The 27473-nt window shown below is 48.8% G+C and overlaps 1 protein-coding gene across 2 annotated transcripts; it reads right to left on the bottom strand.

Moving 5' to 3' along the window:
• Positions 1-156: 156 nt before the first annotated feature.
• CCDC9B (coiled-coil domain containing 9B) lies at positions 157-27473 on the bottom strand. 2 transcript variants are annotated; one of them, XM_083864038.1, is made up of 14 exons: positions 27103-27473; positions 24737-24850; positions 24229-24333; positions 23439-23501; positions 22887-23048; positions 19544-19693; positions 13692-13766; positions 11568-11752; positions 10178-10239; positions 9618-9671; positions 9090-9195; positions 8481-8538; positions 7335-8141; positions 157-2436 (listed from the first exon to the last, which is right to left on the bottom strand). In XM_083864038.1, exons 1-13 carry the CDS (start codon positions 27121-27123, stop codon positions 7365-7367), a joined length of 1932 nt encoding a protein of 643 aa, XP_083720164.1. In that variant the 5' UTR covers positions 27124-27473; the 3' UTR covers positions 157-2436; positions 7335-7364. The 2 variants fall into 2 exon arrangements, with proteins under 2 accessions (XP_083720164.1, XP_083720165.1); XM_083864039.1 differs by lacking the exon at positions 23439-23501.

Genomic DNA, 27473 nt, shown 5'->3' with positions numbered 1-27473 from the left:
AGGAAGCTGAGCTAGCCCAGGAGTTCAGTGCTTCCCAAAGGAATCAGTGCACTGAACTGGAGCTGTTGCTCTAAAAAGCAGAGATTACTGATTCAATTTGGAAATCTCTACATGTGAAACTGAGAAACGGTAAGAAACAGGAGGGTTTTCCTCATTCCAGCTTTTATTTCATATAAATAATCCCTCTACATCAGATTTGTCAACTTTTCAGTTTTTTCTCTCACCATAAAGAAGAAACAGCTAAGCCACAGTTGTCTGAAAAACCACAACCCAGGCACCAAACAAAGTGCATTGAGCAAAGTGTTAATGAGCAGGAAAAAATACACTTAGAACAGGCACAACCTGTCCAGTCCCGACCCTGGGGCCTGGATCAGACTCGGTCTTTCCTGGGCATCATTACCTGCAAAGTCACTTGGAAGAAAGGGGAAAAAAAAGGAGGGAATGGAGGACCAGTGACAGTTTTTCTTTCAGAATGGAGTCTAGGGCAGTAAGGTATTTTATCTCTTCAACACAGTACTGGACCAGGGCAATGTAAAATTCCTGCCTGGCCATGTGTCCAGTTGCTCCTGGGGCATATCAGCTCTTGAGCTGAGACTCTGTGTTCCATGGACCATGAGACAAGCTGGTTCCTGAGAAATGCTGGTAATGACTCAGTCTGGCTGGACCAATAGGCAGGTCAGAGACCTGATGTACAATATAATAACAAATTAAAAAACTAAACAATTACAAGCAGGTTTTTGAGCCAGTCAGATAAGGAAAATCAGCCTTTAACAGTGATGGAGAAGCTCCAGGACCTGGAGCAGTTTTACAATCTTCTATTTATCTGTTGTTTTATCTGTTGGATAAGTCCAAATAAACCCAGTCTGGGCTTTGGTGGGGTGGAGATGTTTCTACTGATAAAACAAAAGCTGCACGCTCTGTTTCTTGATAATACCTGGTGTGATGCCAGTAAAGTCTCCTGACTTTGGCACAGGGAGGAAATTCCCAGGCTTGTGCTTCATGATAGGTGTCACGGGTCTAAGTCACGTGGAAAAACAAATGTTTGTCTGTGCAAATATTAGTTTATTAAAGCAGCATAGAGTATTTCAGTCCACACGTGCCAACCTGATCTCCAGGGCAGTCTGCCAACCTGGTCAGCCAACATCCTGCAGGACATTCCAGGCAGTCTCCACACATACCTATCCCAGGGATTCTTACTCTGGCATCAAATTTTAGAGCAGCAACATGAAGTAAGGGAGATGCCCACTCTGCCCTGTCATTCATTAGTCAGAAATTACATTGTGTTATTCCTTGTGCCTTTTCCTTAACTGTTAGCTGTATTCCAGCTGGGTCCTAGCTTGCTGTAACTGGAAAGCCAGGCAGCTGAAATTCCTGCATATTTGTGCTTGTAAAGCTCCTCCAGATCTTCCATTTGAAAGGTATCTTTAAGGCCAGGTCAGAAGGTCTGCAGGGCAGCTTAAAGAGGATTCCTGCTTTTTTATTCAAACACAAGGCTATGGAAGGCACAGCCAGGAAGGTGAAAATGTTTGATATGAAGTCTTGAACCTCCAGCTCCAGTCTGGCCTGGGTCCTGCTGCCAACTGCTTTGGGCAGTGTGGTGGAGGAGGAAGATTACTGTGCTCTCCCCCTCCTTGCTGTGCTGCAGGGATGCCCAGTTACACTTGGGAAGGGGGCACAGAGTTTGCTGAGTTATGCACACCCCTGGCCACCCGAGCAGCCACCTTCCTTGGCACAAAGCACTGTCCTGATGAGCTCCTCAGCCTCTAAAAGGGGAGGAGAGCTGGAGGCTCTTCAAGGAGGAGGTGCTGGGGTTGATCTGTGCTTGTCAGAAGCGCTCCATCCATCAATCCATCCATCCTGCTCATGCCCCACAGCCCCTGCCACTACCATACACCTCTGCCAACACTTCAACCACGTGCAAACCTCTAGTACAAGAGCTCTGAATACAACTTCTTCACCCACCTACTGAACTACACCCTAACACCTCACCCCTCTGCTTTGCCAGTCACCTCTTCCTGCTGTTCCACTTGCTGGCACAGCCCCTGGCACGTGCCTCCAGCCTTTGGGGAAAAAACAGGGGATGTGCCCAGAAACCCAAGCCGTAAGTTTAAAAAGAATTAGTCATTAAATAAAATAAAGTGCATCCAGTAGACATTTCCTTGGCTTGCCACGCAGCTGCAATATATGCCAAATAAATAGATAAGTGATAGTGTTTTCTCTGTAGGGTGGGAGTGTGTGCACCCTTCCCTGTCCTTTAACACACGGATAGGGAAGGGGTATGCCAGAACTAAGGGTGGGGGTGGTGATGGGGACCCCACATGTTGTGAATGGTGCTGAAGGGCACTGGGCAGGTGCTGAAGGCTGATTTCATTGAAGGTAAAAGAGTGAGGACAAGATTCTGCTCCTCTTCTCCTCCACCGCCTCCAGCATGTTATCCTGTGAAACAAGAGCAGAGACAGCCACAGGATTATCAGTCTCCAGGGAACTGCTGAGCTGTAAATTAAAATGTCTGCTGAGTTCCACCCTGCCCTTCCTGCACAGCTGGGGCTGCTTGGGAGGCACCACTGGGGCATAACCCAGATACCTGCTGCCAAATCCGACAGGAGCGGTGGAGGCTCTGCAGCCCAAGGGACAAGCTGACTCTACCAGTCTGGATTAAACACTCTCAGTCCTCCCCTAGGATGGATACATCAACTTTACTCTTTCCTTATATCTCAGTAACAACAATCCACCAAGAGAAGAGGCTGATTCCTGGTAGGGCTTTGTGATCCTTCCTGGTGAACCTGGCCTGGATGTGCAGCACTTGTGAACCCCAAGGGCAGAGGCTGAATCAGCTTTTCCTGATGAAAAACTATTCTATGAGGAGAGCCTGCTGTCCTAGAGTGGCTTCCAGACCCAGCCATGCTGATTTTAATTGGGAAAGGCAGACTTTTAAGTCTTTTCTGTGGGGACACATTGTGGGTAGACAACTGGAGATGGTGCTGAAAGCAATCTTGCCCTTGATATATTGCAGCTGTGTTAACTATCCAAGAGGGGAACAGCCTTGCCCTCACAGCTGTGGGTGTGATAAAGAGTGAGGTAGCTGTAAGGGAGTCAGATGGAGTCTGCTGGCTGTGCTGTGAGGAGGAAGGGACAGGAGGTCGTGCAAGGGACAGAAAAGGGTAAGATGCTGTTCATAGGACAGACAAGGTTAGGTGGCTGTGCTAGGGACAGGAAGGAGTGAGTCAGAACTGGAGAAGAAAGAGAGAAGGAGGAGAGAAAGAGCCAGAGCTGTGTGGAGCTGACCGTAGGATTGCAACAGAGAGAAGGCATGAGAAACTTTTAGACAACAAGGTGCTGATACTTAAAACCTTCTGAAGTTTTGTTGAAGCACTCTGAGTGTCGTGGCCATCTCGACAACCACACTTTTCTAGTTGCCAGATGCTTGGGTGCTGCTCAGAATTGCTGAGCTGGTATTTTCCTGCATCCATGTTTAAATCCATAGATCTGCCTTTTGCTGATGCAGATTTCAGCACCCACGTTGCCAAGAAAGGTCAGGGAGGGGGATATTAAAAAAAAAAGATGAAATCCTGCAAAGGCAGAAGAGGCCACAGGAAGCTTGGCTTGCATAAAAAAGAAGCTTCTCAAGGAATCATCTAAAGACACAGCCACAGATATTTAATAAGGCGCTGCACTGAAATCAGACCTGAAGTGCTGACATAACTGATGCTGTGTACAGCTGACATGAGATTGTTGCTGGAGACTTAATTCCTTCTCCTGTCTGTATGTAGCAGTGAAGGCTGGCTGTGTCCTGCTGCCAGGGGCTGCTGAGTGCTGTGGCAGCACAGTGGGATTTAATGAGACTGGGAAGGGCCAGAAGCAAACTGTCAGTCACACTTGGTGGTCCAGATATTGTAAAGTAATCTGGTTTATGAGTCTGAGCTGACTCCTGCACAAGTTCTCCCTATTGTGGCTCTATTTGATCACTGATGCTTTCAGAAGGCTCTGACTGTGCTGGGAGACAATTCCTTTTCCTGTTTTGCAGTATTATCCTTTCAATACAGGCACCTTCTTCCCATGCATGAGTGAGTCTTTACAGCCAAGACACTGGTGGGCTTTAAAGTCATTACTTCTCTTGGTAATTAGCCAGAGTGATTAGCCTTTCTCACATTTCCCACTGTATCCTCTTTCCCATATGTAGCTCCAGGGTCAGTGGGAGATGGAGCAGCTGTGGGCTGGCTGTGAGCTGGGGCTCAGGGCAGCAATGCCCCGTATGCTGCCTGGGCTCTGCCAGCAGAGTGGGAATTCTGTGGTGGCAGGATTCCCTCTGTGTGTCAGTGTCACAGAAGAGGCCTGTTGCAGATCACCACTGACTGGGGGATGTCACTGAGCAGGCTTTCACAGCCAAGCCAACAGCAGGTCCTTGTGGCACCTACTGGTTAGGCCCCACATGATGGGGGGATGTGCAGAATTCCCTGAAGCTTCAGCTGCACATAGCTGATGAAGGTCTGGGATAGCAGGAACAACTGTGGGATACCAGAGCAGCTCCATTCCGTGTTTGGAATATCAGCAGCTCGCCCATCAGAGCCCTGAGTTGTGCTTAAACGTGTTAAGCTCCAGAAAATGGCCCTGAGGATTCAGCCATGGAGAGCTTCGAAAGTGCTCTCACTGGTGGCCATCTTTTCATAATTTTCCCATATTTATTCCTGGGCTTCTCCAATACGTTGGTCCCTGCCCCAGCACTGTGTTCTGGCTTGGATGTTTCTTCCCCTTTGCTGGTGTTCCCCGCCCACATATCTACAGAGATCACAATTCCACTGCTTTCTGCCTTCATTTTCCTAGACTAAACAACATTCCCTCAAAAGCCCTGGAGCCTTCCCTGTGTAGTCTCCTGCACCATTCTCACAGAATCCCTGTGTTTTCCAATGTTAACACTGTGCTCCCATGTTGTGCCATCACTCCAGAGATATGGAGACAATTATGTCAAGCCCCACTCCCTGACTCTGCATAAAGACTAAGCTCTCCACTTAGGTGGTACTCAGAGTCGCTCTGGGAATTTAAAATGCCCATGGCGTGATGATGGGCTCCAGAGGGTGGTGTGGGCTGCAGGAAGGACCAGGGAAGCCAGTGCTATTCAAGGCAAGCCCTTGACCCTGCCAATCCTGGGCCAACTCCCCAAACATACCAGCAGATGGTATCTTCCTGTCTCCTGAACCTCAAGGAGGCTGGTTGTTCTTCCGCAGCTCCACAATTGTTTTGGGAAGTGCTGGTTTGTGCTTGTGCTGTTTCCTGCACCAACCTTGGGCGCTGGTTTGCATCAGAGCTGACCTCTGCTGACCCCCTCCGTCCTGCAGCACTCAGGCCCTGCCTGCCCCACTCCTGTTTACGTCAGCCAGTGCTGCAAGGTCAGATCCCTGGAGCTGCTCTGGAAATCTACCCCCAGCTGCATTTTCTCTAAAGATGTTAAGATTAATTTTCTCAAGAGAATTCAGGGAAAAGCTTCTGTGGTTTTTGTGTATCGTTTACTTCTCTGGGACTTGTTGGACAATCTCCAGGGATTCCAGTCCTGCACTTCGAGTAAATATTTATTCCTTGTTATTTGAAGCGAAGGATGAAAGCCCCACCACACTCTCTGCACAGCATCTCCCACTGATTTGAAGGTGCTGGAGATTTTTAGTGCCATAAATAGATGTTGGGAGGGGGAGTTGTGGAACCCACGTGGTGGATGCACAGGGCTGCAGTAGTGCAGGAAGGAATGTGAGATCTGCATTTAATGTGAGCAGGACATGGGCCCCACAGAGCCCCCAAGCAGGGCAAGGGGCCAGCACATCGTTATCACTAAGTACAGATGTCTCCAGCTGTTACAAATACCTGCTGAGCTCTGAAGTGGACTTAGAGCCCTATTACCAAACCATGGGAATCTCCATTGCTGAGATGAAAATGGACTACTCTAATTTATTGTTTCCTCTTAGTTCGTGTCTAATTAAAGTTATCCTGAGTGAGCAAAGCAGTCATTAATTCTTTCATCCTCTAATTTGGTGGGAATTTTGGTAGATTGGAGAGGCGTGGCTGGACAGTAATCTCTCACTATGTCTATCCAGGTGTTTCATAACATTCTCCTACATGCTGTTGGAATTAATTTCCCTCACTTGAAGGAATTTTAGTTCAAACATAGAACCAGCTCCTGCTGGTTCTTGATGTTTTGTCTATTTTAAATCACTATGACGCTTGCACTTTCCCTTGCCTTTTGTATGGATTGGATTATAGGGAAAGTCTTTGTTAGCAGCTTAGCCACTTCATCCCTAAGCTCATTTGCACCTCTGGGAGGAATACTGAGCAACACCGGGGGACACATTGCTGTGTAGGGTCTGCAGAAAAGCTTCTGGACTCCGGGAGAGGCATTTGGTGGGGGGATCTGCCTGCCTGGCTCTGAGCAGCTCATTGCCACAAGTGCCTACTTATGGAACAGAGCTGCTGACTCTGTGAAGGAGAGAGGCAGGAGTATCCTGAGAGCCATTCCCGTGTTAGGCAAGCTGGATTGTGTTCTGGAAACCTTCATCTTTGTTTAGTGTGATGTCCTGCTCTGTGGAACATTGCCTGGAAAAAACGCACCTTGCAAAGAGCCCCTCTTTCCTTTCCCCTTCCTCCTAATTTCTACCTTAACTTTGTGCTTCTCATCCTTTGTTCCTTCTCCTGGCTTTGTGTTTGCCTTGATGGAAGAAAATTGTTTGTTTGTGTAAAACTTGGAGCATTGCTACATAACCAGCTCTGTTCTCTCTCCCTTCTGTTTGGTTTGTGGGCTTTTGCACCAGGAATCATCTTACCCTGTGTATTTACACACTGCCCTGCACATTAGTGTTACCATCTGTAATTCAAAGTGTATCACTCACTGACCTTCTGCTGAGAAGAGAATCCCACATACAATCAACCTTCTCCCAAGCTCTGCCCACAAGGTGGGCCCCTGTGGCTTTGCAAGTGTTTTGGGGAAGGACCACACAAACCTCAAGTTGTGATCACCCGAGAGACAGAAATTAACTCATCCCACTGAGGTTATTCCTCCCAACCTTTCTAAGGTCATAGTTTCCCAGGAATAGGTCAGTATGTGCCCTAACTAATGTGTGTTATCAACCAACTTCAGCAGCCCAGTTTTCTGTCCAAATTTTTGTCTGACTTTCCATTCCTTCCCCACCCACTCCAGGCCGGGCTATTGGGATTCACAGATTTAATTACCTTAGAGATCCACAGCACTGCTAATGAACGCTTCTGAACAGTTATCTGGTATGATGCCACATTGTACCACAGAAAATGGAGTTGTGGCCCTTACTGTGGCTGAGAGCATTAATGAGATGACTCACCTTATGTCTCAGGCAAGCCAGTGCAATCTGCTAGTTGTGAGTGTCCCCACTGTCCTTGTCCTTGCAGTCCTCAGGCTGGTCCCCTTCCCCAGACTGGGATTTTGCCGTGTCCTGCTCAGGCACAACAGTCTTGTCAGAGCTGGCTTTCCCTGGGGATGAAGGCTCGTGGTGTTCGGTGCCTTCAGCATCTTCACTTCCTTTCAGTGCAGGTGCCTGTCCCTCAAGAGCTGTGGTTTGGGTCACTTCTTCCCCTCCTTCACTCACCAGCTGTCCTTGCTCTGCATCCAGTCTGTCTCCTGCTGCTGTGTCGAGCTTTCCTTCGTGGCTGTTGGCAGAGTTCTCAGAGGACTCCTGTTCCAAAGCTAGCTCTTTCTCCAATCCAGCTCCATCTACACTAGCTCCCACGGGCAGTGACAAGGTCTCCTTGCTGCCAGGCCTGCTGCCTTGCACACTGCTCTGAAGGCTGCTCTGTGAAGCAGTGCTGTCAGCGCTCTCCTTCTCCTGGGAGATGTCAGCAGTGCCAGGCTTCCCGTTGGCATCTTCCCCAACACTTTCCTTGCTTGGCTTGGGCCCTGGCTCTGAGTCTCCGGTGCTGGACACAGACACCTCTGTGCTGCAGCCCCTCATTCCCCTCTGCTCCTCCTTCTGGCCGTTCTGGGCAGGCTGGACCTTCCCACTCCACTGTGAGGAGGAGGCCCCGTGATCCTGGAGGCTTGGCTGTTTCCCATTTTCCTCCAGCTCAGCTGTGCAGTTCTCTTCCACCCCCTCATCACCTCTGCTCTTCTGCCTGTCCATACCAAGGCTCCTCTGAGAAACAAAGGACATATTGAGTTCAGCTTATTAAAACACCTGTATATTGTATTTCTTGCCTGTGATGGTACTGAAAACCTGAGGAACAAGGATGTAAAAGGATGTGGGTAGAGAAGTGTTCAGGGATCAGAAATAGGTGAGGTGATTGTGTTGACAGAGGGTCAGTGTAAGCAGTGAAGCTGCTGTCACACCTGGCCATGTGAAGAGTGTTAGTGACAAGTACAGTTACCCAAAACCAGAGGTCTCCCAGCTCTGGAATAGGTATGGGATTCCAGTTTTCCTGACAGTGTATGTGTTGAGAAAACTCAGCTGCCAGCCTGCAACTCAGGAACTCACCTGGCCATCAAGGTCATCCTTCAGAAGAGATATGTCCTCGCCTTCTTTTGCATCCCATCTGTCAAGAAAAAGTAATCAGAATTTAGGCCTTGAAATTCTTACAAAGCCAGTGTCCTTTGCCTGACACCCAGATAGGGATTCCTTCCAGGGCTACGTATTCCTTGTCTGAGCCCCTTGTCAGGCCTATCCAGAGACACTCATTTGAGACCACTAAATCTTTATGAACTGGTTGTTGTAATTCTAATTGTAATGAACACATAAACTCCAACTGTCAGAACAGACAGTTGAGTAAGACTAAGAAGACAGAGTTTGCTTGTGCTGATGCCTGCCAGAGTCTGGTCCTGCTTGCTTGACAGTGCCCAAGTGTCTCAGGTCTCCACAACAGCAGACACAGAGGCAGATACTGAAGGCTAAAATTACTTTGAAGTAGCTTGGAAGTCAGAGAGACTGTTTACAAAGGCCAATGGCTTCCCACTGACAGAGGGCAGTGTTAGGTGAGATATGCTTCCATGTGAGGGTGGTGAGGCCCTGGCACGGGTTGCCTCTTCATAGTTAGGCAGACAGTGAGATGTGGATGTGCACGCCATGGCAGTGCTGCCAATTCCTCACCTTCTGGCTCTGCCTGTCAATCTGTCCTTCCCCTTGGCTCGGCTGCTCACAGCAGACAATGCTTTCTGACCAGGGTCGCTCACATTCACTCCATGGTGTCCTCCACCTAGAAAACAGGTTGGAAATGCCATGGAAAAGCAGGCAGAAGCAGCAGATGGACCACTGAACAGGCCAACACCCTGGTAACCTTGGAAAGGACCTCTGAGGTGGAAAGCCCTTGAAGTTACGTGCACACTGCACATGTATTTTTTAAAGTAATAAAGACAAATCAAGAACTTAGGGGGTTTCTTGTATGGTTTTTTTATTCCAAATTCCAATTTTAACTTTAAATTTTATTCCTTAGATACAGTCTTACTTGTGCTGTTCTTGGAAGACTTCTCCCCTGCACACAGCTATGAGAGCACCATGTGGTATGCTCTAAAAGGCTCTCCAAATCTGCAAGTGTCTGGAGAGAACACTCTCCCTGAGGGATATCAGAGGTGCTGGCATTTAATAGGGTAACATAACACAATCCTGTAGTTTACTCACCTCTCCCATCTGCAGGAAAGGACCTGTGCTGGAATTTCCTTGCATTCCTTCCCCCTGCAAGGACACAAGAAAGGATGCACCAAAGTGAGTGAGAGTCTCTAACAGACGGGCAGCAAAAAGTCTGATGTTCAAATAGGGTGTCACGAGGGAAAGCTTTGTTTTGCCAGTCCATCTCCTGAGAAACAGGAGTCAGGATGGACTTATGCTAGTAAAGAAGCCAGCATGTGCCATAGGGATCAGAGATGATGTGCTCTGGAATAGGATTGCCTCTTAAATGAGTGTGTGGGAAAGGAGGCAGGGCTGAGCCTCCACACTGTGTTGTACCAGGTTATACAAGCCACTGCTCTCTCTGGAAAGATACAAAGCTCTAGCACCCAGCTGCTCAAATCCCATCCCCCGAGCCCTCTGCCCAGCAGGGAGGGCTGAGCCCCCAGCTCAGAGGTGTTTGCCCAGGAAAGCAGAGCTTCACAGCTGACAGCCACGGCAGCGGCTGCGGCACTGGGATGCGCACGATCAGCGTTCACTAGCGTCAGGACAGAGTCTAGGTGTCCCTTGCCAACCTTTCTTATTGCTGGGATTATCCAAGGCTGGCTGCCCATCCTTAACAAAGTCCTCTTCAAACCTGCAGGTTAAAAACAGGCATTGTCAGACCTGACCATCCTCCTCCAGTGTGCAAAGCATGGGCAGGAGCCCTTGGCACAACGCAAGCTCCAGCCTTTGGCCCTTCTGCACCTGCCCACAGGCAAACCTATGCAGGTTTCTCAGCAGCAGCTGAAGCTGCATGTGCTAACTGAGGCTATGAGGTAGTTCTACCCCAAAGAAGAACCTCTAAAACGTTTACATCAGTACCCATATGTATATATTAAATTTTATGAGCATCCTACAGATGTAGCTCTACTACACTCATATGCAGCTTCCCAAGCTTCCAAACACAATCTGAAGTAGCTTCAGGATTTGTCATCTCAAATCAGACCATTTGGTTGGCTTCTAGTCCTGCTTGGTTTATATTATGGCTTTTCTCTTAAAAATGGATTTTTGGAAAAATAGTAGGGCTCAGGGCTGTCTTGCCATCAACACTAAGCACCCACTTAAGTAAATTCACCCCTAATTATTGGGGTCTCAGTACTGAAAATTGATGTGTTTGATTCCATTCCTCAGCCAAAGGATTGCCCCACCAACCTGTCCTGTACAAACTGTTGTATCACCAAAGCTTTGTCAGAGTCCCTAACTCCACACCCTACCAGAAGCTTATCCTGCTACAGGTGCCAGGTCATCCTCCAAAGCTCTCTAGCTGGTGTGACCCAGCTGAACCAGCACAGTCAGAGGGACAGTGATTAAGGCAGGGACGTATCCGGCCCCATTCCCAGCTGTCCTACATTGCTGTTCTCAGCATTGTCCCTGTATGACACGGGTGGCCTTTTGAAGTGACCCCCTTGCCCTGGAGTGCCCAAACAGGCTCAGTTTATGGGGTGGGGAGGATTTAGGCATGTTGGGCTCTCCTATGCTTGAAAAGGACAAACAAGCGGGAGGCAGTGAGAGAACCTGTGGCCTAGTAATGCAAGTTTGTCCATCCACATTTCTGGAAGAGCACCTGTACCCTCCTGCCATTGGATTTGTTTGTGTGGGAATGGAGAGGATCCTCCAGATGCAGAACTGAGCCTTGGTTCATGCTCCCCTTCCTCCTACAGTCCACATCCTGGTTGGACCAAAGGCAGGCAATTTTTGTCAGCACATGGTATCCCCTCTCAGGAGAGCTCGTATCATGAAAAAAACATGAGAATCGCTTTGATACCAGATCCCACCTATGGGCATGGTCTGGGGAGGAAGAGGCAGCAGTGTGGATCTGATCAGGCACATGACAGCATGGAATTGATAATTATCTGCACAAGATCCCACCACCGGCTTTAAGCCTGCTGCAGGCAAAGCACCCTGGGACAGAGGAGGACCTACATGTGCTCTGACTTCTCCACATCCCAAGCCCGTCGCCACTCGCCCTTGGCATTCTTGTGACGAGCCAGGCGCTCCAGATCAATCTGGTCTCGCTCCCTCTTCCAGCGGATGTACTCCGAGCGCTCCCGGCCAGTCATGGGCAAACCCAGGTCTCCGGGGCTCTTCTGGACTGGCTTCCCACCATCCTGGTGGAGGAAAAAGAGCTTCTGGTTAATAAAACTGCCTGAAAGAGCTGCGTTCAGGGTACATTGTATTGTCACCACCACAAATGCTCAGGAATATTGAAAACAACTTGGGACAAGGTCAGCTCTTTTCTCTGAAGAAGCGTGTGTACACCAGGACTCTGCTTTACCCAAAGCCTAAATACACCGTGGCAGTTTGGCTCTACAGAAGGGAAAACTGAGGCAGAAACCTTTGCTAAGGTTTATTTATGGCATAGAGTCAGTTCCTGGAGTGATTGCAACATCTCTCAACAGGGTTTGAATGATAAGTCCCCCAACCTGAAGACTTAGGGACACATAAAGTTATGCCTGTGAAATCCTTCACAGTGAGAAGACGAAGGAAGCCAGCCTTCTCTGACCACCAGGCATCCACAGGAGCCCACAATCACAGAGCTGGGGCCAACCCTGTGCCTGACAGCAGCATTCCCAGAGCAAAGGAGCTCTTTACCTTCACTGCTGTCAGGCTGCTCTTAGCTTATCGCTCCTCATGACAGACTGGTTAAGGGCTGACACTACTCAAAAATTTAAAACTTAATGGAAAGACAGTTCAAGCTGATGGAGCATGTGGGGGGGAAGTAGCCCAGCTGTCAGGTTAATGGATGAGGTGGAAGCAGGAGCCGGCAGGCTGTGGTGTGTTGTCAAGCAACAGTGTGTAGGGAATAGCTTAGTGCAGAGCTGAGTCCTGGGGTGCTAATTACCAGCGGGTAATTCATCACCTCATACACGTGTCCTTCCATGCCAGCCACCCTCACACCTTCCCCAAAGAGGAATTAACTCCTCAGCCTTGCACTGCGGGTAAGAAAAGCAGCAGGAAGAAGGAACTGAAAGCCCTGTTACCAAGGTGACCCATCTGCGTAGGCCAGAGCTGGGATGGCACCAATTGCTCCTCCATTCCTCTGGCTGGAGCTGGCAGGAGCTGGCAGGAGCTGGGGACCTGACACCATGTCCCCAAGGAGGGAGAGATGAAGTCCAGAGAAAGACAAGGCACAACAAGGTAAAGTCAGGGCAAGCACTGTCCCTCAGCTGGGGCACAGCCTGGGAATGCTCCCCACTGCTTCCAGCCCCACAGTAAGGCACAGTGGGTCCTGCCAGGATGGATCCTGCTGCATCCATAAAGCCAAAAGTGAAGGAAGGACTGAGGTGGATGCCCCTGCTCTCTTGTGGGGAGAAGCAGAAGTGGCTGGGGGCCCATGGAGCAGGAGGAGCCAGTCCCTCACCTCAGTTATATGTAGCTGTGGTTAGCTGGACGACAGGCTATTGTGCTCCCCCTTCCTGCTTTGAGGGGCTCAGCTGAAATTAGTGTCTAAGAGCCCATATGTGTCCTCCTAATGAATCACACTGAGGTGGGGTTATTCTATTTGTGCTCCATTAATTAAAGCATCTGCAGGCTCGAGGGAGCCAGCATGTCTCCAGGCTTTGCATTAAACAGTCAGTGGGAAGGTCTGTGCTTTAATTTACCTCCATCCTACTCAGCTCCTGCTGAAGTGAGAAGCTGTAACTAATACAGCCTGAGCTTTTCAATCCACAAGGAAATGGTTTCGGGAGAGGAACTAGCCAAAGCTGTGCTGCCACAGGGTTGAGCGTGTTACCCTTCCTAACATCCCTATGGCTGTGTGAAGGGCTTAAGCAGCCACGACAAGTGTGGAGGCAGGTAGGTCCCTGTCACCTTTTCAGTGCTGCTTGCTCCAGGTGTGTCAGCTGCTCAGCAAAGTTTTGGATGATGAGAGCGATGAACAGTCGGAGCCACCTCAGAGCACAATGCTGCTTCGCAGAGTTACAGGATGGTTTGGGTCTGAAGAGACCTCAAAGGTCATCTTCCTTTAGGAATATGGTGGGGAGTCACATTCTACTGGTTTCCTCTTCCAAGACAAGGGTCCCCACAAAGGGACCTGGGCCCACTCACCTTCCGGCTGTGCTCACTCTCTGGGCCTCTGTCACTGTCTGATCTCCTCTTCTCTGCTGTTCTCCGCTCTTCTGCCTGCAAGAGAATAGATACAGGAATTATTTCAAGGATTAAGCAAGGATTCCTGGCAGGACCTGAACCTATGCCGACCAGGACATGTAAGGATTTCTCAGAAAAGATCAGCAAAAGAGGTAGGATTGTTTCTGGGGCCCAAATCAAACTGATGTAGAAAAAAAAGCAGTCAGAAAGCAAGGGGTGCATGAGAAAAGCATTCCCACAGGTCCCTCCTTCTCCCAAGCTAGAAGCAGAGTGGTGTCCTGCATGGTCCTGATTCTTTCCAAGGCAGACCAAGTTTCAGGTACTTTTACAGATTTGGGCCATTTTAGGATTCCACTGTACAAGATCTGTGAGCCTGTCTGGCATGCAGCTACAACCCAGCATGGTCAAACTAGGAGTGAATTTTGTCCCTGGCAAACATGGCATCCTTCTACTAGGGCCCATCCCTGCTCCCATGGGGTTTACCCATGCTGCCACCAGACTGGCAAGCTCTGCTTTGGTGTTGATATTCCCCTGCCTGGCAGGAGGTGACAATCAGCATCTGTTTCTTAGTGAGCTACAGACACCACACATGGGCCGAGCCAGGGGTTCAAATAATAGACACAGCGCCATGTCAGAGGCCAGAGTGGGATTGCAGTGGGTCTTAACAAAGCAGTCTTCAGAGCATAAAGATCTTTTAGGAAAGGCTTCCTGCCTGGTTGGACAGCTACAGGGCTGGGGCTGTGGGGGGCTGAGCTTGTCCTGCTGCCATTTTGCAGTGCCAAGCAGAACTGAAACACAAAGAGGAACGTGGCAGCACGAACTGCCAGCTCAGCCCTTCCAGAAAGTGGCCGCATGGTGAGGTCCAGCCCAGGCTGGAAACAGGACTTTTATTCTGTGCATTCACCACACACAGCTTTAGTTTTACAGGGAAACTCAGGATATCAGTCTTGATACCTGCAGCTCTGCCCAGTCTTCCAAGGCAACTCATACTGCTGCAGCTTATTCTCATGTACCCCATGGAATGATGCTAGGGACACATTTTTTGGGGGATTACCCACACATGCTAAGTCTGAGGCAGGTGGGAAGTGTGGCCATATAGTTCATGGACTGTCACTGCATTTGGTGCATGATAGCTTCACTGGTCTGACTAGTAGCTCCAGTACAGACTGAGGTTTGTTCCAACAGATCCTTGGAAATAATAAAGAAAATGTTAGCTATATTGCCCCGGGATTTCTCAGCAAAGATTTGGGAAAAAATGCAGAGGGGTTTGTGCTCAGAGAAACTGCCCCTCACCATACCCTGCCTGTTGCAAAAGGGGATAGGGTGAAAGATGACACGGGATTTATTTCAAAATGCTGCCATGAAAACTTATATAACCTAAAAAAATGCTCCCTCTGGACTCAAAGTCACCTGCTTTGGCAGTCCTGTTTGAAGAACCCTGTAGTGAGAGATGAATGAGTCTTTGCAGTCCCGAACTGAGCATTTACAGAGAGATTAAACAGCGGAAATCTGGAAACTTTGCTCTCCTGGAGCTCTGCATCCTAGTGTCTGTCCCATTTGGAATGGGCTCGCTCCTCAGTGCCCACCACAAACCTGGGTCACAGAGACACTGCACAACCCTCCATCCTTTTACACCCTCACTGCAAGCCAGCTGCCTTTTGCCTTAGTCTGCTTCTATTTTTGCTCCTCAGACGGCATTGTGGAAAATGGAGAAGACCACAAAAATGTAGTTCTTTTGTACCAGGACAGCAGGTCTGAGCTGTGCAGAGAACAGTCAGCTTGGCTCTTGCACTGGCTCAGGAGCAGAATTCCCGTTGTCCTGCTGCCCCAGAGCTGCTGTTCCTGTTACCACACACCCAGGCCAAGAGGGAGCAAAATGTTTTTTCTTTTCCTTCTTCCTCTCTGCCCCCAAAATTAAGAAAAATGACATGGACATTATCATTGCTAGTGTAACTGTTCCTGCAGAGCGGGAGGAGGATACAAAAGCCTGAAGCAGTCAAGGAAGATTACGATTGTTTATCCTGAGGTTTCTGCCAAGATTTCTCAGTTTCTCAGTACAGAATGGCCCAGGGTGGGGCCCAGGGTGGGGCAGATCCTGCTCTGAACCAGCCCTGGGATCCCAAATGCCTTCTGACACTGGGTCTTTCTGACTCCCTGGCACACATATTCCCAGCTAATGTCATTGTGCAGTGGTGACAATACCGATGCCATTATCCAGCCAAGCACTGGTTTGTACTAGCAGTTCTCCAGAAGCTTTGACAGGCTTCCACATCTCTGGACTAGTTCAATGGCTTCTTTTTCAAAAATAAGGACTATCAGATGGGTTAAACAAACCTTTTGGTACCCACTTCTCCAGGCACATGTCAGCACCACAACTGGCATTTCTTCTTGAAGAAATGAGGAGATTTTTGTAGGAGCTTAAAGCTGTTTTTCTAGTGCTCAGATTCCCCACTGGGCAGGATTTTTGAAACTAGTACATGAGAGGATTTTTTTATAACTCTTTTGAAAAATCTGCCTCCTTAATTGTGCTGCCTGAAGGGAGCTAAAGACTTTTCAGCCACCCTCTCTGCCTATTTTCCCCTCCCATCTGCAATGTAAAAGCAAGTGTTTCTCCTGCCCCAGGTTTGGTTACTCTCCTTTGCAAGCACCAAGTCCAACTCCTCTGTGTTAGCCCCTGAAAGCAGCTTTTGTATCTCTTGATTACAGTCATTTCTGATACACCATCCTGGGAAACTCTGTTAATAAAAGGACAATTTAAAAGCCCTGAAGCTCTATCAACTGCCCATTTAAAAGATGATTTGTAACCTGTTAATTAACCATTGTGCTCCACTGGTCCTGGGCTGCTGGCTCCCAGCTCTAATGTACTAATGAGCCTGAAACACTGCCAAAGCATGGAGTGGCTTTTTAGGGCTAAAAATCAAGGATTGTCTCCAGCCCTACATGCAGGAGAGCCCTGAGGCAGGTTTAGGGGCAGCCAGGCAGAGATGGGTCCCAGATGTGGCTCTTCCAAGCCAGTAGCAGCCCTGGAGGTTGTGAAGCTGCACCAGCAGAGCAATGGGCTCTGCAAGGAGACAGGATAATTTGCTCCCTTCAGCCCTGTGGGCTAACAGAGAGTGAAAGAGTCTTTCTACTTATGGCACCAGGGCTGTGACAGAAAAGAAGATCATGAAAGCATCTTTTTTTCCCTTGCATTTCCTCTTTGGCAGCTCCTTCCCCAGATGTGTTGCAGTCTGGGACTGACAGCGTGGAGTTAGCCAGAAGTACCATGGGCAGCAAGAATGGGAATCGTTTTCCTCTTTGGGTTTTTGTTTTGTTTGTCTGTTCGTTTGTTCTTTATTGAATTTCATCATGAATAAAAATAGAGAAAATGTGTGGTAATGAGGACACCCATCAAATACTTTAATAGGATAAATCTGACAAGAGCACAGAGGAGGAAGCAAATTTGACAGTGGCCAGGCTACTGGAGGGGGAGTGATGGATGTGATTCTTTCTCCTAGGCCTTTGTGGGAACCCCAAAAGAGCAGGGAACCAGTTGGGGCACGAGGTAAAAAAGTCCAAAGGATGAACCATGCTAGGGTTAATGAGAGACTGAAAGTTAATCCTTGAATTGGGGGTCCCAGCTCAGGTCCTAACACAGCTACCCAGCTGACACGACTGACACACCACCAGACTCTCCAGCAGATCCATTTGAGGATGAAACTGAAGTTTCTTTTTTAATAACTGATTAAAGGATAGAAAAGAAAAAGTGGCAAGAAAATGGTGGTTTCCATGGCAGAAGATTAGCATGAGTGTGCCACTGCAACATGTGCTGCTCAACATGCTCATAAATGGTCTGGAAAAGGAGCTGAAGAGAGGGATGACAGTTTGCTGATGATACTAAATCATCCAGGGCAAAGAATGTAATTTGCCCGGAAAGAGCTGCGAAAGATCTCTTGACATTGAATGCCTGCATCATAAAATTACAGCTGAAATTCAATATCAGTAATACAAAATAACTCACACAGAGAAAAATGTCCCTTCTTGTATACACACACAGAGTAATGAGTCCTGAACTATGATTAACAGTCAGAAATGAAATTTTGGTGTTACTGTGACTAGTTCTCTGAAAATGTTAGCTCAATTATTTAGGGAAAAAAAAGGCAGAGAAAATGCAAACTTGCTGGGAGAAGAATAGAGAACAAGCCAGAACATTGTTATGTCACTGAGTACATCCTGGAGAGCCCGCAGCTGGAATACCATGTGCAGTTCTGGTCTGCTTGTACTGAAAGAATATGGTAAAAATAACAAAAGCACAAATGGGGACAATGAAAATGATCAGAAATAAAGAACAGTCCTCAGCAGACAAGTCTAAATAGGGGCAATCTCTTAAGCTACATGAGATAGCTGAAGGGAAATGTGAAACAGGTCGATAAAATCATTTGTGCTTCGGGAAGTGACCAGGGAATGATCTATTCACTACTTCCCCTGATGCAGGAACAGCAAATGGAGCTGTCAGGGAACAAGCCTGAACCAGTCTGGGATTCTAAGCTTCAATGATTCTATGGCTTTAGCCAGTGCAGCCTTAGGCCTGCCCTCACACACACTCTGAATCCACATGCTTTGAGGCCAGTATGAGCAAGGCATTTCCAGGAACACATATATGGATGCTCAAATTTCATATTCCATAATGAAACCAGATGAGAGATGACCTTCCAGGAGAGTCCATACACTTAGAAGAGGGCACAGGAGCTAAAGCCAACATCCAGGCACTCCTCCTGCTGCTCTCTCCTAGTACAGTCCCAACCTTGATGACCTCAGAAACAAGTGTTTAAACAGCCCCAGCAGAGAGCAAAAGACACTTGCCCGGCACATTACAGAAGTACATTTGACAACCCCAAGGGCAGGAACAGCATGGTCAGGTCAACCCCATTATATCCAGGAGTGTTGGTGATGCCTAGACTGAAGGAGCAATGTCTGTCATGGGAACTTTTGGGGTTACCAGGGGCTCAATCAGGCAGCTCATTTGATGTTTATAGCATTCAAAACACTGCTTGGCAGCCATAAGAAAGGAACACCTGGGTTCTTGGAGCCTATGTAAGGCCTGGGGAGGAGGAGAAGCTGAAGATGAGCATGGGTAGTAGCAGCAAATGGTAGGCACTGTTCCAGAGAGGGGCTAAAGATGTCTTCCAGCATTCCTGGGTGTGTTTGGTAGCTACTCCCAGTGTTGTTTTCCTACACAGTCTTTGCTGACCCTGTTTGCTGCAAGCATTTTTCCTTATCTGTGAAAACTCCCAAAGAGGAAAATAGCACATGCCTCTGTGTGTGTAAAGAGAAAGGTATTTGTAAAGAACTATTTGAAATATGTTTCAAAGATTAACAAAGCTCAGCCAGCTCACTCAGCAGGTGATGGCCAGGCACAGCACGATGTGGTTCAGAAGCAGATATTGTATTGCCCAGCTCTGTTAACATTTAAGTCGTGCAGTGAGTCAGGAGGACACTGCTCCTGTCCCAGCCTGCTGTGTGACTCCAAAGAGAAGCTGGTAAGAGAGGAGGTGAGACTCATGCCCCGTATCTGGCAGTGCTTTCATCAATCCTTCCAAAGCAGCATCACAGGTTTATGAACCCAGTATGTTCAGGAGGCTTTTAGCTAGGATCACAAGGGAGGGAAAATATTGTGGTTTTCTTCTTTCACAGGGATGCAAGGCAGAGATATGGAGATAAGCTGCAGTATTAATATACAGTGTCTCCCAAGATCCTGTGGCTGGGCCCTCCTCATGTCAGCAGAAGTAGATGCCATGGATAGATTAGAGGCCAATCACTAGCACTGTACTTACCTTTTCCTTGTTATCCATGGTGATGGCAATCTGCATCCTCCTTCCCCGTCGGAAAGCCACCAAATGGTCCATCTCCTCCTCGCTCAGGTCTGGCACTCGGCCTGGGCCAGGGAAGCTCTCGGCGCGTTTCTCGCTGACGATCCTCTTGCCCTGGAAGGCACAGGCTGAGTTAAGGACACCTCCATTAGCCCTCCTAGGAGAGTGGCCATCCCAAACTGCAAAGGATTTTGGGCTGGCAGAACAGAAAATGAGCCAAACAGCCAGTTCCCTTGGCTTATAAAGCTGTCACCCCACTCTAAGGGATCTGTCATATTACAGAGGTGTCTTTAGCTGAGCACAATATCGGCATGGTGGGATTTCCCCTGCTCAGATAATCGGCAGCATGAACACTGAGGGATGGTTTTATTTTAAGCTTGTATCTGTGTCTTTGAAACAAATGTGAGGTTGGCCCCTCCCCACACAACACATCCCAATAAAATGGGAGGCTACCTTGGAGCATAAGCCTAGAAGGTGGAAGAGAAGAGGAACAGTGGGGTTCTTTCTCTCCAACACTGTCCACATAGCAGTTATTCCTCTGAAGTGTATTAGCACTAGATAATTCATCATTTCATAGTCATTGTGTGTTCATATTTCTGGAATTATTTATTCAGCAGTGGAATACTTAAGAAAACTGATATACAAACTCCTTGAGCAAGGGCAGTTTATTCCTCTCAGATATTATTTACAGCTGTCTGTATCAGTGTCATGACTTCACTACAAGGATTTACATCTGATTCTTATTTTGTTAATGATTTGTTGCTGGCTGCTGTCCTGCCAGTGCCCTCAGCCATCAATTCCACAAAATGAGCACATCTTTTGTACAAAAAGACATATTTTTTCTCATTTAAAAGTATCATCTTTCAGGTCAGTCATATGCCTTTTCATTTTTGCCTTACAAGGAAACAAGAGACTTAATAAGTCATCTCCATCATTATTTCTGATCTTTTTCTTTTCTCTTCATCCATATGAAGTCTGCTCAACTTCACCAAGGATGAAGGAACCTCAGCAACTTCCCTCTCTAAAGGATGGTGCATATTACTCTGTTTTTCACCTTGAGCTTTCACATTTACTGGAGTCTTGACTGAAAAGGTATTCAAAATCTCCAAGGAAACTTCAGTGAAACTTGGGAATTCTTTGTTGCTACAAAATTGTTTTTAGAAACCAAAAGCACACACAGACCTCTGATTTTTAGGGAAGACTTGCAATCAGGGCCTTTGCCATGACATGTGATACCAAGAAGCCTCACATTAACCTCATTTTCCCTCAGCTCTGCCAGGAGTGCAGATGTTAGCATGGAGGGAGCCTTGCTGTGCACAGCCTCTGTCAGCATGACCTTTTTTATGGCTTCTCAGTCATCGAGCTTCCTAGCACATGATAAATGTTTTAGGAGACACTGGAGTATTTCCAGCAGTAGAACCTCGGTCTCTTTGTTTATTCATCTTTCACATCTGTGTGATTCTGCTGTTTCAGCAGAGATAGTTCTTGAGTCAGCCTGATGCAGGGGAGAGGAGTGGTCCCTGCTCTGCCTGTCCTGTCAGCCTCAGATGGACGGACATGGTGGGAACCTTGTTGCATATTCCCTTGAGGATTTTTAGCTCTGCTTTTGGGTTCAGTAATTCTAGGCTGTACTGCTGAGGTTAGAGCCTGAACTGAAGACTGGCCTGGCTCTGCCCTACCCAGAGCACTGATATGAGGTGTTTGGCATTCTAGTTAACATAATTTTTTTATTAAGAAAGTAAGCCCAGAGATATTTTAGAAGGCAACAGCAAGCTATTAATCCACAAGTCGTACATCAAACATTTATTCATCTTAAGTCAACAGCTATTCCCTAGAGCTCTTCAGTGTTTAGGTGTTGATGGCTCATCCTTTAGACACATTACAGGGTCACAGACACCTCTTGCCAGGGAGATCTGGCACTGGGAGGGTATTTGAAGGTGACTTCATCACTTGCTGTCTGAGAAAGTCCCTCATGAGAGCCAAGACAAAGAACCTTATGCCCAAACACCTCGAGCACAACTGAAGCCTCAAAGAGTATCACTGGATTACAGGGAGGCAACATCATCCCTGGGCCACTGGATGTTAAAAGGCACAGTGTGAAGGTTGGTGTGTTGGCAAAGCCTTTAAACCCTGCATTTATTGAGCAGATGGCAAGGAAGACTCAGAGAAAATACAGGAAACAGCTATTTAACAGAGCTGTGGTAGCTAGACCAGGCTGGGAGACCACCAGATTTTCTGTGTAATACCCTTTGCCCTTCCTCCCTTTACCACTCCTTCCCTTCTTTCTTCCCTTCCTCCCTCCCTCCCCATTTTGCTTGGCTAAGCTGCCTCACCTGAAGGCACATTCTGCTCAATGTGTCTGCTGACATGTGTCTTTTTTCCTCATTTCCTTTTTAAGAGTCTGGGTGATCTCCCAGCCTGCCTGTACCACATTGGGAAATCCTGGTCCTTGGTGCCCCAGCTCCCAGAGTGAGAGATGTCATATGAGGAGAGCACCCACGCAGAGCCAACAGGGACAGAGAGCAGGGTCACAGCCACAGTGCCTAGCAGAGGCAACTCCTCCCCCCCATAGGGCTTGTCCTGGGTCATTCCCTGCCTGACAGAGATCTGGGACTCTGGCACCAGCCCTTTAGATTAGTCACAACTACACCACTCTCCTTACAGAGACACTGTAAGGTGAGACGTGCCCATCTCATGTCTGAGGCATACCTTAGATTGTAGAGGCATGTTAAAAATATTCATCTGAAGTGTGCCAGGAAAAAGAACAGGGGAACAAAGGAAATCCCTGGACTTCTTTCCAGTCTGTACAACTTTCCAGTTGGCTTGACTGATTTAGGCTATTGAGGATTGGATGTGAGTGGTTTTCTGCACAGCTGAAGAGCTCTGGTGCTGGGACCTTGCAGTGGTCACAGGAAGGATGGTGGTGCCTCATTCAGTCACACCAGTGTGTCTGAGCAAGCCCCTTCTTTCCAGGCACAGCAACAGTTTAACACCAGAGTGGCCCAGGAGGGCAATAAAGTGACTGATCCCTCAGAAAGGGAACTGGCAAAACACAGCTGGGTGGAGGGTGTTGCTGAGGGGGTTAGCAAGGTCTGAGGGCTGATTCCTAGGAATCAGATATAGAGGGGGAAGCATGTGGTAGCTCTGAGGTTGTGCTGAAGTTGTGAAATGAGAGGGAATGAACAGTAAGGGAACTATTCCCTTTGGATGTGGCACACTGGACAGAAAGCTCAAGTGAGAGGCAGAACAGAAGCCTCTTTGTAAGTCAAGAGGCTGCAGTGTAAGAGCAATCCTCTTCCCCACTCACCTTTGCTTTGTTGTCCATGGTAACTGCCAGCTGCATCCTCTTCCCCATCCTGAATGTGAACATATGATCTGCTTCCTCCTCTTCCTCTTCCTCACTGCCAATGCCAAACCCAGGGCTTGTAGGACAGGGGCTTCCCCATTTCTCACTCACCACTCTTTTGTCCTGGAAAACAAACCACTTCAATTAGCAAATCCAGGCGCTTGACTCAGGGATGTGACTCCCTTCCCCAAACACACCTGCACACAAGCGGGGAGGCAGCTACAGAGCAGACGGCCCTTGCCCCCAGGAAGTGCTCTGTGCCCAGCACGCTGTTGTGACATTCCTGGGGAACAAGGGGCTTGTTGTCTGCTCAGCAGCAAAACTCACAAAGACAGCAAGGCTGAAAAATCCTTTGCACTTACAAATCTGACATTTCAGACTAAAATGCCAGAGTTATGGGAAAGAAATGTCATCCTCATCTCTTTCTGCAGCACACTGAGTTAGCTTGGGAAAGCCTAAGTCCTGCTGGAGGTGGCCTTGGAAGCCAAGTGCATGGCTGAGGGTGGTGCTCACCATCGAGAGAGTTGAGCTATCTTGTCCATAGTGTTCAGTCTGGGTAATTGCATCTTTCAGGTCCTGTATGAGAGAAAAATGTGTGCAGGAGCGCACCCCGAGAGAGGCGAGGGCCGTGGCCAGGGTGGGAAGGCAGCAACACACTGGCCCGGATCCAACAACCCGCAGTGCTGAAAGCAGGGTGGGCTGGCTCAGCAGGCTCTGCATGAGCTCTGGCAGATAAGTTCACCAAGGGGTTAAGGCAGGACTGGCTTTCCAAGCCCCATGCTGCCAGGATGGGTGGACAGAGCTTATCAGATTTGATCCAGTTAGGAAGGAAACCTGGGACTCACAGCCTCTGGCCCACAGCCACTTGCTTTGCTCACTCCCAAAGCCTAAGGAGACCACAAGTTTTCCTAGGCTATGGCATTCTCAGAGGCACTCCAGACGCCTCCAGTGAGACACACACACACACACACACCTACACCTGATACCCTCTGCCTACATATTTGCAGTGATGCTGACATCTGGGACCTCTCCAGGGCTGATTGTGCCTGTTCATACACCCAATCATCTGCCTGTTATCTCTGTTCATGAGTAGAGGTGGCTGGGCACGGCTGGAAACATGTGCAGCACCTAAAATCACTCTGATCACACACCTTTGCAGAATTCATCCACACTTTTCAGGTCTTAGGAGCTATTTCCTGTGCCTCAAAGAACTTTGTTGTGATGGTCTCTCTCAGAAATGTCACTTTGCAGCAGCAGGACTGGAGTGAGAGCTGGCCTGTGGTGAAGGAGAGGTACCACTTACATTGTGAGCTTTGGTGATGGTAATAGTGAGTCCATCCTGTTTGGGCCTCCTGGAAGTAACAGCCATTCCCTCCTGTTCCGCTCGCTTTTTGTCCTCTTCTATTTCCTGAAACATAGATATCTCCCCATATCACAAGCTTGTACCTGGATGTTGTTAATTTTCCTGTTTAGTTCTGCTAAATGGACCCACCTCCGCCCCTAAGAGGGAGTGGACCAACTTGTGTCTCAGTTATGGGATCCAGACAGAGGAAGGCAGCACTGGGCAAGGACATGCTGCACAGTGAGACAAGTGTCAGTGTCTGTTCTCCAAAGCAACTAGAGAATTATAGTTAAAGGCTAAGCTAAAGGCAAAGCTAAAGGCAGAGCTCTGCCCACCTGCTCCAAGTGTTTCCAATATAAACATGGTATCTATATAACATAGTCATTCTGACTGTGCTGACAATCTTCTTTATACTGTGAGTTGAGGACCCCAAATCAGAGCTGAGTAAGGTAAGGGCCTGCAGACTCACCTGGTACCTTCGTATCAGCGCTTCGTTCTTTTTCCGCAAAGCCAAGATTTTCTTATCAAGTTCAACATCTTTCTGCTCCTTCTTCCTTAACACAGCATCATCCACAGCAGCATCCTGGAAACAGAAGGAGCAAAGATCTTCTCTGTCATCATACCAACAGGATGAAACCTGCTCCTTCTGTCTCGACAGCGTGGGAAGTAAAAGAATCTTTCCCCACAACTTCTCCCTGATTTTTTTCCTGACAGAATTGACCTTTTCTTTTCCTACAATTTTTGTTCAGCAATGAGGTAGTTTGAGCAAAGCACTGCTGCCCCACTTTGATGGCTGTCAGAGTTAACACCCTGCTTATCTGCATGCAGTACATGACCCTCACTTTTGTGGGTTCCCAGGCATGGAGGAGGTGTGCTGGGTGTCAGACACCAGTGAGGGAAAGGCAGCAGAACCTGCTCATGGCACAGACCGCAGCTCCTGTGCCAACCCATCTCCACTGGTGTCCCTAGTGAGGGGTGTCTGATCTAACAGCACCTGCCAAGGGCTGCTCTGCCAGGACACAGGGACACAGGCACACACCTGTGTCCAGGTGGGACAACAGGAATATTTAAACCACCTCCACACATTCTTCTGCTGGACAATAGGATTTTGTCAAGATCTGTGGGAAAACAAATGGCTTTTCCTTTGCCATCCATCATCGGGTATGTGACAGGTGAGCAGATTGCCTTTGTGGGTGGATACAGTTCCATGGGCATTTTGCAAGGCTGATTAAAGCCAAATTCGGTGTTTACCTGAACAGAAGCTGTTCTGGGAGCACTAAATTGGCAGGTTCGCTGTTTACCGAGCTCTCTGGGGTGTTGGCTGCTGAGGGTGGGATCAAAGTGGTGCATGCCCTCAAACACACCCCTTTCATCTTCAGATTCTTTTGAAGGAGAACTGGCAGAGCTGCCGGCTTGAGAAAATTTTAAAAATTCCTGTAGAGGTTGTATTTATGCTCTTCTCTTTTCAAAGCAAAGAATGGAAAAGGCCTGTCAGGCTGTTCTCCCTCTGCCCATTTGTCAGCATTTTGTCTACGCTGCAAGACGGCTGGTGCCGGGGGGAGGGGGTCCTTCCATTTCCAGCTGGAAACAAGTCACTAGAAGGAAAGTTTGCTGGTGTTCAGCACTTCTCCTCCCCTTTATTAATGAAGCCATCATGGTGTTTCTCTCTGCACAACCTGTTTCAGCAAATGCTGGGAGCTGTGGACGAGAGGCAGTCACTCGCCCGCACGCCCGGGCCCCACGGCCGAGGCGCTGGGCAGCGTGTGGAGCCCACGCTCAGCTCCCAGGGGCTCACCCATTGTACACTTCAGCCCAGTCAGCGTTTGCTCGTCAGCTGCTGCCCCGAGACAGCCGATAACAGGGGGCCGTGCCCTCTCCTCCATTTCTGGAATGAATGCGCTGCCCCAGCCCGTGCTGAAGCTGATGCTCAGGATGGAAAGTGGCTCCACCATGCCCTCCCCAGAGTAAAGCTCTTCCGGGGAGCCAAGGTGCCCGTATGTCACCGCGACAGAGAGTTATAAATGGCTTTGGCAGAACAAACGTGCGATGGCTTTGAATCAGCAATCAGCTGAACCCAAAGCCTCCCCAAGAGCAGAGCATAGCCACGGAACGAGAGGCCTCATTCTATTGCAAATTAAAATGTCACAAAAGGAGAAAATGGAAAGCTATCGGCTTCAGGCTTCAGTTAATGACGACATCCCGTTGTGTCACAGCCCCTCTCCTAAGTGGCACACACACTGACTACGCAGCTCCGTGGGGGCTGGAGGGACACCTTGCTCCAGACTCTGCGTGCACAGTTTTCCCGCACAGTTCTACGATCGCCTGCTTCTGCAGCGAGACCTCGGAGAAGCAGGGTTGGGAAAGTGTGAAAGGCAGGAGGTGGGGGGAGGGAAAGGAGACAGGAGCGGCCCGTACTAACGCTCTTCTGCGTAAGCAAATGTATCCGCTCTTTTTAAGAAATATCCTCTTCCTTGACAGCTGCAGCTGAAGCCCTCACCAGCATAGGCACCATCCAGCACTGCCTGCGTTTCTGTTCGTTATCTGCCTCCCGGGAGGCACCATGTCCTGAGCCAGCCACCACAACCTGCCCCGGAGAGGGATGTAAACCCCGGCACCCAAAATGCGCCCCCTCCCCGCCCCCCGCCTCCCTCCCCGCGGTGCGGTACGCCTTGTTTGCTCCCCGTGCCTGCTGGCAGCCAGGCGAGGCAAGAAAACAAAGCGACAGCCACCGAAAGGCCACCCTGAAGGAAGCGAGTGCAAGTCCTTGCGTGGCCTTTTGGGGTGAGGGACCCCAGCGCCCCCGCCCCTCCCAGGGCCCGCACAGGCAGCACTCACAGCTCGGTGCATGTTGGACATCGGCGGCGGAGCCCGGCGGATTCCAGAGCAGAGCTAAAAGAGGAGAGCCATCAGACGGCCTTTCTCAGCACTGGTTGCACAGCATACAAGATCATGTTTTGATTACAAAAGCCTCGTCTGGGCTCCCAGCCAAGAGCACTGGCTGCCTAATATACCAAGCACAGACAGGGTTTGGAGTGCCTGTGTCCTCCTCTCCAATCTCACTCTCTTTTTAAAAGAAACACTCCCCCTTTCCCCCCCTCCTGACTCCTTTTAACTTCCTGATGCCACAAACCCTCGTTCAAAGTGGGAAAAGCCGGGTGAACAATGACGGATGGATCAGGCAAACAGCTTGGCTTCGCTGCGTGGCC

The sequence above is a fragment of the Zosterops lateralis genome (genome assembly GCF_965231275.1).
Source record: "Zosterops lateralis genome assembly, chromosome: 6".
Taxonomy (NCBI): domain Eukaryota; kingdom Metazoa; phylum Chordata; class Aves; order Passeriformes; family Zosteropidae; genus Zosterops; species Zosterops lateralis.
This window is presented reverse-complemented; position numbering and strand designations above follow the sequence as displayed.

Bases quoted from the DNA above. Each gene is read 5' to 3' on its own strand.
- CCDC9B (XM_083864038.1), bottom strand. From the start codon at position 27,123: ATGTCCAACATGCACCGAGCT. The intron at 24,334-24,736 runs GTGAGTCTGCAG...TCTATGTTTCAG, and splicing joins CGCTGATACGAAGGTACCAG to GAAATAGAAGAGGACAAAAA. The intron at 23,502-24,228 runs GTAAGTGGTACC...TCTCTCATACAG, and splicing joins CCATCACCAAAGCTCACAAT to GACCTGAAAGATGCAATTAC.